Source organism: Suillus discolor (assembly GCF_016758755.1).
Source record: "Suillus discolor strain FC423 chromosome Unknown F5147scaffold_40, whole genome shotgun sequence".
Taxonomy (NCBI): Eukaryota; Fungi; Basidiomycota; class Agaricomycetes; order Boletales; family Suillaceae; genus Suillus; species Suillus discolor.
Window position 1 is genome coordinate 226,115 of NW_024541287.1, and position 14,001 is coordinate 240,115.

At 46.8% G+C, this 14,001-nt stretch overlaps 3 protein-coding genes across 3 annotated transcripts; 1 reads left to right on the forward strand and 2 right to left on the reverse strand.

Annotated features, from left to right (window-relative positions):
• Positions 1–6,253: 6,253 nt before the first annotated feature.
• F5147DRAFT_703635 (uncharacterized protein) lies at positions 6,254–7,427 on the reverse strand. Its single transcript, XM_041437859.1, has 6 exons — positions 7,351–7,427; positions 7,173–7,295; positions 6,950–7,111; positions 6,913–6,923; positions 6,635–6,856; positions 6,254–6,578 (listed from the first exon to the last, which is right to left on the reverse strand). Exons 2-6 carry the CDS (start codon positions 7,229–7,231, stop codon positions 6,385–6,387), a joined length of 648 nt encoding a protein of 215 aa, XP_041291009.1. The 5' UTR covers positions 7,232–7,295; positions 7,351–7,427; the 3' UTR covers positions 6,254–6,384.
• A 603-nt stretch (positions 7,428–8,030) lies between these two features.
• F5147DRAFT_638265 (uncharacterized protein) lies at positions 8,031–8,557 on the reverse strand (the record flags this gene model as incomplete). The annotated part of the gene is made up of 3 exons (XM_041432970.1): positions 8,346–8,557; positions 8,256–8,288; positions 8,031–8,207 (listed from the first exon to the last, which is right to left on the reverse strand). Exons 1-3 carry the CDS (start codon positions 8,487–8,489, stop codon positions 8,031–8,033), a joined length of 354 nt encoding a protein of 117 aa, XP_041291010.1. The 5' UTR covers positions 8,490–8,557.
• Positions 8,558–10,251: 1,694 nt separating this feature from the next.
• Positions 10,252–12,636, forward strand: F5147DRAFT_538369 (major facilitator superfamily domain-containing protein; the record flags this gene model as incomplete). Its single annotated transcript, XM_041430197.1, is given in 8 exon segments — positions 10,252–10,442; positions 10,513–10,546; positions 10,608–11,032; positions 11,090–11,367; positions 11,417–11,623; positions 11,639–11,980; positions 12,027–12,475; positions 12,526–12,636. Coding segments are annotated over 8 exon segments (2,037 nt in total), but the record flags the coding sequence as incomplete, so codon positions are not given.
• Positions 12,637–14,001: the final 1,365 nt, after the last annotated feature.

Here is a 14,001-nt window from a genome sequence, read left to right on the forward strand (position 1 = left end):
AAGGATACACCATCCGTGTTTCTGGGACAATCATATGGTGTCCAGCCTGTCTATGGAGTGTCCTTCACGGATGCCGAAGCAGGTGCTTGTACTCTTCATGTATTCACTCATGAACTCACAACATTCCCTGGTAGCCACTCAGAGATACAGCAGTTTAAGTCCTATCCAGCGCCATCACAAGTCTGGGGAGTCTACTCTCCCAGTGGTACATTCTTTGAGCCCCGAGCGGGTCCAGTCATTGAACCCGTCAATTGGCCCATCATATCTTGGGAATGACAATTTCTCTGAAGTGGTGCCATACATTCGAGAAGATGATGCCAGCACGTTGATTCCCCCCCATGACGCGCCTGCAGAAAGGCTTCCGCCTGCGTATCATTCATCTTGGGTGTCTAGAAATGTGCGGTGAAGCAACTCAGACCCTGGTGAAGGTAGCTTTGCTTCGTGATGTTATACTCATTATACTCACCATGCAGTCATATAGATCAAGTATTGTTAGACTAAACTGTTCAGACTGTGTGGCTGAGCAATGAAACACCCCCGGAAAGTACAACAGGGCATTATTACCTTCTTCATGCCCCCTGTTGGTCCTTTGATTGTCGCGATGGTCTCCACTTTTGGTATGTTGTGCCTTATGCTTTGTAGTGATTCCTTAGCTCATTCACGAGATAGGCATCTACCTCATTGCATCGTTACTCTATGTGAGTTGTATCTGTTCGAAATGACACTGTCTGATCCCGTGTTTCAGCGGGATCCTTGGCACATCTTCTCCAGTTTCTTCCAATACCTATGCTTGGCTCCAAGTTTCACGAATGTACTTAATGTTTATGCATTCTGTAACTTGCACGATGTGCGTCACGCTGTAGAGACTTGTGCCTCTCATTGTGCAATATCGCAGTTTTCACTAGGGAGTACATGGCATGAACTTGTAGCATCACTCTGTATGCTATCCACAGCTATTCCTACATGAGGCGCAGCTTTCCCGCGCAATGCACAACTCGCGCGCATACCTTTCCTGCGCTTCACGATGTATATGCGCGTGTGCTTTCCCGCGCTTGAGCGCCCTATAGCGCCAGCCATCCGGAAGCATCCATCCACTGTCCACCAAGTTCCCTAGTGCGTATATTTCCATTTCTCACATTTGCATATTGTTCCATCTTTATTTTTATCATGGACCCTTACTTACATATATCCTTACATACCTTACTCGGTAGCGCTTCGGCTCCGCATGACAGCGCTTAGGTGCCATACTTAAGCACCAGCAGTACATACACTTACTCACTTACTCTCCCACCAGAACGACAGAGGACTTACTGGTTACTACCCACTATTTACCTAGCAGAACATAGTAGAAATCTATTTGTTTACACCTCGCATCTCTCTTCTCTTGTCTTACATCATATCATCACTTAAGCAAACTCACTCTTACTCTCTCTCGTATCTGTATACACGCGCACGCTTTCCCGCGCTTCGCGCCATACACGCGCACATTCCCGCGCCTTGCGCGCACCTGCGCTTTCTCATGCTTCACATTGGCCAACCAGTAGCGCTTTCAGCGCATACCTCTAGATCCTTGCTGCACTCGCTTCCCCTTTAGGGTCGAACGCACTTGTCGTCTCAAGTATAGCAGACTAGGCAACGCGTGACCTTACAACATTTATAGATACAGTCCGGAGCATTGTTTGTGCCTCGCTGTATCGTTGAACCTTCAACGCTTTATTTTTCAGAACCCAGCTTTGATTGACATGCCAAGAGAGAAAGGACTCTGGCTCAACACAGCGCAGCACTACTTCAGCTTTCTGCTGATATCGGGCCTCCTGTCGAGAAGGAGGATGGTATGACTGAAGAAGAGATTGAGGTGGTCGATGACTATAAAAAGGCTTTGTCTCACCAAATCGAGTTGACCAAGAATCCAAAGAAACAAATCACTCAGACTCATCAGTCTTTCGATGCGCTCTCGTTTGTATCGGCTTCCACTGACGTTGGGAGACAGGTGATCACAGATGCACCTTGGTATTCGACTCAACTGGCTTCTGAATTCCCTCTGGATTTGTCCATTTCTCCCCTACCAAATGGGCCACCTCCAACTTCTAAAAAGGTCGCATTGCCCAGCACTCCCAAGTCACGTACCATCCTCGCTAGCGATGGCAATGAATGGACTGAATGGACTGTCAGTCAACAGATGAATTCCTCACCAGCTCAAAGAGAGGCAAATTTGCGACACATCAAGAAGAACAGGCACCGTGTCGAGGAGAGTGCTACTGGAGATCGGAGCGTGAAGCGACCTGACGACTCGCTTCCTATCAAGACAATAAAAACAGAAGAAGTGGTGGTCGAGGAGTCGCATAATCAAGAACAGACTAGCAGTCTCCTTGAGGAAGGAACATCTGTGCGATCTACCACGACATTGATTATCATTCGAGCGCTGATCCAAGCTCATTGCTTACCGTTCGCAGAGTGAGTCCGTCATTTCTCGTTCAAGTTTGGACCATGCTGATCTCAAGTCATTGCCCACCGTTTGATCATCGCCGATAACGACACTTGTTCACATTTCGATTGAGAAGACTATTCTATTCATAAACGTTGACTTCTTAGATAGATGATCTATAGATAAACACCTACAAAATCAAAAATCTCCACGGTCAGCGATTCAGACAAATACCAATGACCGATAACGTGGTTGTTCGTGGGTGGCTGTTTACACTTCCCCAAGCTATGTTCAGACAAAAGTACTTCCTGTGAGGTCAGTAGCAATACCAGTCAATCCAACAGTATGGATGCAATAGAAAATAAAATAAACAGAATATAGTCAGCCCAACGGTATGGTGATGACAAACAGAAATTGATTCACTCCAACGGTATGGCAGTGTTTAGAGAACAGAGAAAAGTCAGCCCAACAGTATGGTACTGATAAAAGAAAGAAATAGATTGATAAGAGAAACCCTTCCTTCAGTAACAATGCTTCTTGTAATAAATTTACTACAGAAAGTCGTGCGAAATTATAGCAATCACCCCCTCAGCACAAACAGGTAGAATCAAAGGTCAGGACTAATCAGTGATCAGTAGAACTCTTAGTTCACTATTGAACCTGCTGCCAAGGAACTCACGATGAGTATTAAACAGAATCAGGAACGGACGTCCTTGGATTTCAGTACCAAGTCCCCTATTCAACAACTAAAGTCTAGCAGACAAAGAAAACCCTGGCTCAGTATCACTACTCAGATGAGTGAGGTCAAGCGTCACTATCAACTTCTGAAGTCTTCCCACTAAGCCGGTGCTTAGATGGACGTAAAGACAACACAAAGATCTTGAAACAAATTCAGACAATAACACTGAGACGTGAACGAACTGAACAGAAAAAGAGACAAATGAAAACAAACAAACAAACAAAGAAACAGAAAAAGAAAGAGAGAAAGAAGAAAGAAAAGAAAAGAAAGAGACTAGAGGTTCACCAGTAGAAAATCAAAGAAAAAGTTTGCTCACTGTTGAGCACAGTGAGCTCAAGATATTTCACAGTTGTTGACAATGAGCTAAAGGTATTGCTGGATGTTGCTTACAATGACCTCTCAGTTAGTTGCTTAACAGCTCTTGTCACTGTTGTTGATACTGATCACACTTCACACTCAAATTTATTTTGTGGGGCTTAAAAGTTCCCTGTATGCATCTTTTTATTGGCAAAAAGTGGGGTCTTATATAGATAAATTATGGTGGCTGTGTTACTATTTCCCACGTTCTAAGGGGAATAGGCTTAGTCAGATTGTACCAATACTATTTACTGTAGTCATGTGCATTATAATTTGTGTCATCAAGCTTTAGTCATCTCAAAAAGGTTGCTTTGTCATGATTTGGTTTAGGGTCATAGGTCACCTGACTGTTAGAGTCATATAACTTAGTATCATGTGACAAATATTAAGTAACAGACTGATTATGTTATTTGTTGGTGTCTTGTTATGATGTTACTTTATTGACCGTAGAAATGACGCGAGCCGTGTATTTAGAGTGTTAAGAAAGTTCCCACAAGGCAAATTATGCAAGAACTATTTTACACTGTTACTTGACATGTGTGGGATTCAGTCTGAGTCATTGTTATTGCTGACTAAGCAGAATTTACTGCAAAATTAAATATACAAGAATATTCAGCCTATCTGAGTCTGTCTGAGAAATGAAAATACTATCTGAACTGCAGTCTGAACCATAAAGTAAAGGAAGATTGTTCATAATGATTTCTAGGGTATCGGGCTCGTGGGAGAGCATTAGTCATCCATGCACCGAACCAGTTTGGTGCAGGTCAACGTTCACAACCCATACCTCTCTTTAATCTCAACACTAATCCCTGCCCCCGCGACCGCGACCTAGAAGTCGCCTCAGGTAACGTCCCCACCTGGATCTCCGAGTTGTCTGAACGGTCCTTTCCCCTCCTCCTTGGATCTCAACAGCTCTCTCAACTCCCTGCTGCCTTTCAATGGGTCTCTCCGTGTTTTGCGCTGATGTGCGCTGCTCTCGCAACCTTCTTGCGCAAGTTGCAGTACTGTATAACTAGTGATTTATTTTAGTTTTTGATTAAACATTATCAGTAATTACTTACTTTGTCTTGCGGACCCATTGATATCAATAAAGTTATTGTAAAATGTAGAGTGCGTTTGAGTGCATTTGTGAATTGATGTGATCGACAATCTGCTCTGAGTTCTCGTCGCGGTTCTCGATGACTGGAGTCCTAAATTGTCAATCTATTTTTGGCTTATATAATTTTAGAATATATTATTAATAAAGTTGGTTTTAAGCCCTTAAGTCGACTTAGCTGTAACTACTCGAGCTGGGCCGAACCGTAATTACACAAGCCATAACCACTTGTCAACTCAGCTATTTTTAGCTCAGGCCGTGGCTAGAACCAGCAACAAGCTGGAGCCATGGCAACACTAGCCACAACATGATGGCCGGTGAGACATACGCAGGCGATGATTTAAAGTGATTTCAAGAACAGCCTTTATCAACTCCGCCTTCGCCTGAGAGCACGAAGATTCTTTCTCCTTCTCCTTGGAGCGTGCAAAGGATTGCTGAGAACGTTCAATAGCTTCTTTTGCCTTCCTCTTGAAGGGTTGAAATGGTAACTTGGCCATCCAAGCAGGCAAGTTTCCTTGATATGTGTAGACAAAAGCTTTTACAGCTTCTTCATACGCATGGACGGCAGCGCTCACACCTTCCCTGACAGCTGCTGCATGTGGAGATGCCATGTACTGCTCGAGAGCGACATAAAACGAGGGAACAGACTCTTGCTGGCCCTGAAGATGGTCTCGCTTGTCGAAAACGTAGAAAGAGTTTTTGAAGATAATGATAGCGGCTAAATGATTGATAATAAGCAGGTTCATCGCAACGTAACCTTGAAATTCACCAGAACCGAGTTGAACAATGTTCTCCAAGGGTGATGAGCTAGAGACCTGGCACATTCGCAACATGAGATATGTGTTACAATCTGCGACCAATTGGACATACCACAGAGAGTAACCTAGACTGTATCTCTGCAGCGTGATGGTTGTAAAACTGATTGAACCACGATGGAAAGTTGAATATCGCCCACTCCTGCTGAGGATCCATACACTCACATTCTGCCAATATGTGCCATCTTTGGTCAGCATGGCCCGAAGTCGAAGAAGGATGAAGAAACTAATGTCCTATTGATGGATCAGCGATGTCGTTCACGAGCAAGGTTCCAATCAAAACACTCACAATCTGTTAAGGGATATGCGATTTCGGTCATAAGCAAAGCTTGACGGATGATCAGCATACTGACTTTCTGTCGGTGGATGAGCAATGTCATTGGTGAACAAGGCTAGAGCTTGATTGGGGATGAAAAGACTTGCCGACTGTCAACGGATCAAGGATGTCGTCAGTAGCAACTCTCGAGCTCAATGGCAGATGAATACACTCACAACCTGTCAATGGGGGTCGACAATGTAATTGGTCAGCAGGTGAATGAGACCACGGGTAGTTACATCTCAACTGCATATTTCATGCAGATCTCCATGTTGGTCTGCTGGGTTGAGACAAATAATTGTTTCAGTACTTCATTATCCAAAGTTCCAGCTGTGTGTTCAATTAGTAAACCGCAATCTGCATCATCACTGTCCATGTCTAATAGATCAGCATCAAAATGTATCAGACTCATGAGTCGATGATCATAGTGCTGCCGTGGTCCGGTTCGGTCCGGTTCAGAGGGCCCTGGACGAGAACCGAGAACCGGACCATGGTCCGGTTCTGCAAAATCTTCGAACCCCGAACTGGACCACAGAGAACGGTTCTCTGTGGTCCGGTTCGGTTTTTTTCTGGTCCGAACTCGAACCGAACCCGAAAATTTTCAGTGGCAAGCGCGAAAAACAAAACATTGAAATACTAGTTTACACATCGAGTAGCTACTCTAATGATGACTCCATACCCCTCTGCCTCTGTAGCTGCTGAAGATGCTGACGTGGCCGGCGCTTCAGAAAAAATTGTGATGCTGGTGGCCGCAGGATTCTCCGAAAAGTGGAAAGCCCACATGATGAGAGCCGTATTGATGAAGACTGACCAATTCGTGAGGACACACTCTGACATTTTCAAGTAAGGCGTAAGAAATGGTCAAGATATGAACGATACTACTCACCGACGGCCAAAGCCAAAAGTGAAAAACCGGAGATCAACCGGAGATTATCGCGCGCAACCTGCATCGTCAATCCAACGCTGAGGATTAAACCTGTGTGGTTCGGGGAAGACTTCAGGATTGTTTGCGATAGCCCTGAAGCACAAGCGTCAAACCCAAAGGTGAGAGGACAAAAATGATGGTAGTTCTTCCAAATGATGTCCTCAATCGCGCGATGCGCAAAGCCTGTAGTGCAAGGTGATCGTTCAACATCGCGTCATCACAACTCAAATAAAACGTACCTCCAAAAACTCTCATCGTATTGAAAGGGTGAGAGACAATGGGCGAGAGACAGAGGGTGAGAGACAGTGGGCGAGTGAGACATGGCAAGCGAGCCAGCAAAAGCCAGCCGGCAAGAACAGCAAGCGAGTGAGAGGGGATGCAGTGAGGTGGCGGGCATCAACATAGGCGCAGGTGGCGTGGCGTGTGATGGGTTGTGCGCTGGTAGCGATGGGTGCTGGCCCTTGAGGGAGCCATCAGCATTCAGAGCACAAATACGCACCTCTGCAGCATAGCGCAAGACACAATCCCTCCAAAATCCACCTTGACCGCGCCTAACATATCCACCTCCAGTAAAAGGTAGTCTTGCGCAGTGTTGTAGCCGGTCCTCAATGAATAGAACTTCCTGTTATAGAGGTGAGCAGGTGAGAGACTTGAGAGTTTAATTAGTTAGTGCTTACCGGTATACCTTCGAAAAGGCTAAATGTAGCTTGATTAATCAACAATGTGAATCCCGAAGACGACAGTCTGACGTCGAAGTCGATAAGGGTTCGGAATGGTTCAGGAAGGCCAAACCAGAACTGGACCGTTTGGGAAGATCTAGAACCGAGAACCGTTTTCCGGTCCGGTTCTGGCTGGCGCAAGAACCATGGACCGAACCGCGGAGAACCGGACCAAAAGTCCAGTTCGAACCATGGTTCTGGACCGGACCGCGGCAGCACTAGACGATCAACAGCTTACTAGGGAGGCATATATGACATTTTGGAGGGTGTTGAATGTCCTTGGAGTGGTATAGAAACTTCAATTGTGACCCAGTCGCAAATGACTCTTCGGCATGCTTCGGCGCCAGTCGTCCGGCCTCCTTCATGGATGCTCCCTTCGATTTCAGCTGGGCGTATGCTTCGTCGTAGAGGGCGTCAAATTTTGTGAACAATACTATCACTGGAACTGAGGATCGTGATTCTGCGCATCAGTCGAACATCAACAACAATCGGATGTGAAAGCTTACTGCTTCCAGTATCGCATTGAGAGAAAAATTTCGTTTCGCCTTTGGTGAATGACCGGCATGACTCGTCCATCGGGATGCAGTACCTAATGTTAAAATCGTGAGGTGGTGCATATTGCGATTGATCAGTTACAATTACCAGATAACATGGAGTCGATCTTTTAATCTGGCTTCCTTAGAACGGCTTGCGATAAAAGCCTTCACCTTGTCAAATTCAGATTCGCCGCCTGCTTCAAACCCGCGTGAATCGTGAAAGATGAAACCTGGGTTGCTTTCAAACGTCATTTCGTTCTCGATATCGTGCAATCCGCGCTGAGAGCACGTCAGTTCATGTCATCAACCAAGAGCCTCATGACTTACGTCTCTGGATGCCTCTAAAACTGCAGGATCGATCTGATGTCCATAGGTTAGTCATCACTACTAGCCTCTTACCAGCATCAAGAGACGTACCTTTTCTCCAGCGCTGTTATATATTACTGGGTTTTCTCGTGTGTTACAAACTCTTTGTAGGATGGTGGTTTTTCCTGCGTTCGCTCTCCCTACGACGAGGATTCGAAAGCGACCGATTCTTTCTCTTATCGTTAAAGGATCCATGGGGGAAGGTAGATGTGACGGAGACTTGGAAGCGTAGCCTTATAATCATTGAAGTGTGTGAACTCGGTGAATTCTACCCGAATTGAAGTCAGTATCTAGATGATCTAGATTCAGTGGACAATGGGTATACGCAGCTGTATACCACATGAGGCATGCACGAGGTGTCAGATTGATCATCGGAAGTGACGGAATATCTGTGTTGGGTCATAAGGATCCGTAAGAGTGGGAACACGCAGACCATCTCTTATATCAAGCGCCTAAGTACTAGCCATCGATCGAGGCAATCAGTAAGACTGCGAATCATCGGCACAAACCTGAATGTATTAGTAACTCAGAACATAAAATGAAAAGCAAGCACTTTGTCGATCTTGTTCGTTTTGTTTAGAAGAGACAGGTTCTGTCACCTATCCTCGCTAATTTCATCGAGAAACATGGTGAACTATGGACATCCGGCAGTGCGAACGGGCGTGTGCAATGAAAGTACGTGCATTTTGTGTGATGATTTCACTGATGCTGTTAGCGTAACTATTTCGCCTGCTCCACTGATAACAGCCGCCACTTATCAGAAATCTCCTAGATGCCGAGATGCATTTTGAATTTCAACCAATCCATGAAAAGTACAGCTAGTTATAGAACTGCTGAACGCAAAGGATGAATGAGAATTCCAGTGAGACCGTGCATCAACGCTGCAGAGTGTGACGGGGTGGACACGAACTGCTGGAAATGCTTACTTATATATGTTAGATGTATGGTGTAAAACTTTGGAAGGAAGGGAGATACCTAGCTGACGTGTATCTTCAATTGATCGACCAATATCCTCGATGACTCGAATTTGATGGATCACTTAGTGTCCGTGCCAAGTCGTCAGTCGCGGACAACCTATTCAGTTCGCATTGCCACAACCATCAATTGGAGTCATGTATGCATGTTTAATGGCCTACGAGATTCGACCAGACCTGGTAGACCGGTTGGCTGCAACTTGCAATTTTTCATACGGCATTCCTTTCCATGCAGCTTGAGGCGCTGCCAGTGAAACAGTTGTCTTTTTCAATGATGGCATGCCTCGAGGAAGCGTTTACGACCTCTCTGATGGGCCAGCCTATAGCCTCATGCCACGGCTGATGCACATATGCCATTGCCTCCAAGCGTCTTGGAGCCGACGGCGAAGTTATGAACAAGTTGAACCACCCCGTTTTTCAGGGCGTAGAGACAAAGTACGGAGGTGAATATTACTCACGTTTCTGGAAATCAACTGGAAATCAACCAATTCCTTGATTCCATATGGAGAAATACCTCGGCCGGTTGTTCCACGAGGAGGACACGAGGAAAACCCTGTGATGGATACGGCAATAATCGAGTCAGGCTGTACAGACCCAAATCCTAACAAGCTTTTTATCAACTTTCATTGGCCTCGTTGTTCAAGCGCTCAAAGATCTATGTTCGCTGCAAGGCCCTAGCCTACTAGGTGATAGCGATTTGTGCATAGCCGGCCCGCTGGAGTCTGGACTACGATATTGTTAGCCTCCATGATATCTAACATTAGGGCACCTCGATGCCAGTGGTTGCGGATTGTGCATGTGGCCTTTATACATGTCACACATCCGTAAGCATCAGATCGTGTGCTATGCGTGTGCTATCCTCAGTGCTGTTAGCAACGTGCCGCATTCCCACTAATTATAAATAGCGCTTATTTCATTTTCATCCACTTGCAATGCCATTCCGCCCCGCATTCGACTTCCCGTAGTTGTCGTTTACCATGCCGCTCGACAGAATAACCACGGATCCAATCATATCGACGGAGAACATCGTGTTCTCCCCGTCGCGCTCACCACCGCCGGTCGACCACTACTCAGCGCCGGTACTGGAGCCCGCCGCAGTCCCAACGGAACGCGACCCATTGATAGGGACCGCGCAGAAAGTCAAGAAGCCATTCTATCGTGCCCGCCCATTATGGTGAGCAGGTGTTCGCTGAGCTTATCGGCGTCCAAGTTATGAGTAATCCGACTGACGGAGTCTCGGGCAGGCTGGTACCATTTGCACTAATTGCATCTCTTACTGTGCGTTCTGACTTGTCATCACCCAGAGAAATATGCTGACTATCATCGTGCACTTGTGTAGCGCGGCATGACGCTGGCGTCCCGTGTGGAAGTCTTTACACAACTGTCATGCTACAGTGTATACGAGCACTATAATCACACACGCGTGGTACCGAGCTACACTCCGTTCAACTCAAGCCATTACGTAGTCCATCCCGTAGAACCCCATTCGATCTCCGTGCATTTAGCGTCATCACCTATCCATACTTCAGGCAAAATCCACGCGAAGCGCCATGTCGATGACTCAGATGAAGATCCCCGTGTGCTACCAGGCAAAAAGTGTGTTTCAGACCCCGCCGTTCAAGCAGGTGCTGCACGCCTGCAAACCATGATGACCACAACGATGGGCGCACTCTCTGCTCTTACAACTGGCTGGTGGGGCCAGTTTGGGGAAAGGCACGGCCGCATACCCATCCTCGCTATCTCCACCCTCGGACTCTTGCTTATGTACGTTTCATATTTCGCTTCTTTCCGAGGTATCTTGCTGATAGTCGAATCATAAAGGGACCTCACATTTATTCTTGTATCAACACCTCACAGCCCCCTGGCTGTTCACTCGCATAAGCTGCTCATCCTTGCACCTATCATCGAGGGCTCTCTTGGAGGATGGTCGACCTTGTCCGGTGCTAATACGGCCTATATTGCTGATTGCACATCTCCTGGTTCCCGTGCGACTATTTTCGCTCGTTTCACTGGCGTCCTTTCTGTCGGACTTGCTCTCGGGCCCATAATCGGTGCATGGTTGATCAGGAATCCGATACCTTTCCTGAGTGCTGGAGATAGTACGTTAGGTCACTATTTGATCGGCTGAATGCTAAATTTCAGTGAAAGTCGACCACCCACTACAAAGCGTCACATCTGTTTTCTGGGTGGCGATTACTTGTTCTTTCGTGAACTTGATTTTAGTGCTCTTTGTGTTCCCCGAATCGCTTCCCGCGTCTCGCCGAGCATCAAATAGGAAAGGTAAGGGTCGAGCTGTTGAAAGTGATCCAGAATTCCCTAGCGGTACGTGTATCATTGAGTTGGCTACCTTGTCTCGTATTTAATTTGAAGCGTTTTCTATAGGTAAGGTCGACGAGCTCTCCAATGGATGGGTCGCAACTCGCATCATCCGAAGCTTTCTATCGCCCCTCGCCGTCTTCCTCCCGTCCCATGTACCTGTACCTGTAGCTGCCAGCGCCACTGGAGACTCACTTGTGTCCTCTCGCACGCGGAAAGACTGGGGTCTGACGTTCATCTGCATTTCGCTCTTCTCGCACATGCTGGCATCAGGGATGTTCCAGCTCAAGTATTTATATGCTGAGCATATCTACGACTGGGCAGCCGAACAACTAAGCTACTATATCTCCTTCATGGGAGCGTGCCGTGCTTGGCACTTACTCTTCTTCCTGCCATGTGAGTCAACCTAATGGATGACATCTCCCGGTCCTGATATTAGCAGTCCTTCTTCTAAAGTTCAAGCCCTTTCGCGCTGCGGTTTCCTCTACAGACACACCCGCGAATCCCACGTCAAAGCCCAAACCCACAAAGTCTCACCTATTCAACGAAATGCAGTTCGATCTGCGCGTCGTGCGGTACTCCATGCTTATGGACTTTTTTTCGCATGCGCTTGTTGTCATTGCGCCTATGCCCTCCCCCGATGGGAGTGATGTTTGGTGGTCGCAGTTCATGTTTGTTGGTGCAACATCACTCTCGTGCATTGGTGCGGGGGTGATGCCAGCCATGCAAAGCCTCGCATTGTGCACCCTCCAGGGTCGTGCGCTTGCTGCTAAGGAAGCTGCTGTCCGTACAGGCGAGGCTCAGGAGCACGATAATGATGTTGAATTGGAGCCTGGAAAGCTTTTTGGCGCTCTCGCTGTCCTGCAAGCCATCAGCCAGACTATTCTTGGAGTGAGTGATATCCTTCTAGGCAAAGATGTATTCTCATATAGGCTCTGTAGCCTATGATTTTTGGTCTCATCTACAGCAGCACTGTGGCCTCCTTCCCCAAGGCCATTTTCGCAACGGCTGGTGGCCTGGTACTGCTATCAATCATGTTCACTCTCCTCGTCAGGCCAGATATCAGTCTTTCCGTGATCAAACGCAAGAAGGTCAAAGGCAAAGGCAAAAGCGCCGTTCGTCCTTCTGGCGTCAAGCCAAAACGCAGATATCAGGAGCAGGCCCGTGGTCGGTCACGAGTGAGCAAGGATCTTAGGGGCGGCGCTGCACGAGCAGAGTATGGCGCTTCAAGGTTTGATGCTAGTGAGGCCAGCGGTTCTGGTTCGGGCTTGTCTGTTTGAGTGTTCTTGGTTTGCTCGCGGTATATCGTGGAAGGATTAGTTAATAAATATCATAGCATTCAAGTCGCTTGCTGCGGCGGTGGGATATAGGTCAGAGAATATATACTATAGTCTTATATATGTATAAGTTATGTTTGACTCAGCTGTAGTCTTTAGCGGTACTTGTACACTGGCCATGTCCACTCGAACGGATTTTGAAATGACAAATATTCTTGGCGTGGTATATTATCATATCCCGGAATTGCCCGCCGCATGCGTCCATTGATTAGTAAACTGGTGAACGAATTAAAATATCATATATACAGTCATACACTGGCAGTCTCCAGGACCTCGGGCCGTGTCTCCTGCTTCTATTTAACCTTCACTCCAACTTCACTCGCTCTAGAACTCCCATCGCATATACCCAACGATTACTTTGATGACTCAGACGACTCTCCAATCTGTCAACTTCCATTAATATTCTCTTCCCAGTGGAACTCACTAATAGGTAGCCTGCATTCCGAAGGTCGATTTTGCGGTACACTCGCCGCCCTACATGCCACTCTCCATTACACTCAACTATTCCCGCTATCGTGCCACTCAAGCACTTTGATTTCTCAACAGAAATTTGAGAGAACTCGACTGTCATTTTCTCGTCGGTCGTATTATCTGAGTCCTGCGCATCGAAGGAAACCTTGGAGAGTGGGAACAGGGATATCACGATCGGCAGCTTGTTCCTCCCTTTCAGCTCGTCAAGTGTTCTTGGAGGGGAGTCATGGAGGTAAGATGAGGAACAGAATGATGATGCGTTATGGGGTGTTGGATAACTTTGCCTCAGGTCTACGGACCTGGTCCCCTGTGACGATGTATGTGATGTTTGCCTCACGTGTCGACTTACTTGTATAAATCTGGATCGATCACATGAATGAGATCTGACGATTTATGTATTTCCATCCTATGGTATCTACGAGCGAGTTAAAAGCATCTGCATTAATGGTCGAATGGAGAGCGATATTCTCCACGCAGCGTTCAGAGACGGGACGAAAGCGACTGACCATGATTGTAAACACTTTGCGATGCGAAGCTAACGAAGACTCGACGGATGTTAATGGAACGACGCTGCAGTGGGAAGATGCGCGAAGTAGATACGTATGCATT

Excerpts from the sequence above, each read along its gene's own strand:
- F5147DRAFT_703635 (XM_041437859.1), bottom strand. The coding sequence starts at position 7,231 with ATGTTAGGCGCGGTCAAGGTGGATTTTGGAGGGATTGTGTCTTGCGCT. Across the intron at positions 7,112-7,172 it reads TCTTGCGCTATGCTGCAGAG|CGCACAACCCATCACACGCC; the intron begins GTGCGTATTTGT and ends CATCGCTACCAG. Across the intron at positions 6,579-6,634 it reads ACTTTTGGCTTTGGCCGTCG|AGTGTGTCCTCACGAATTGG; the intron begins GTGAGTAGTATC and ends TGAAAATGTCAG.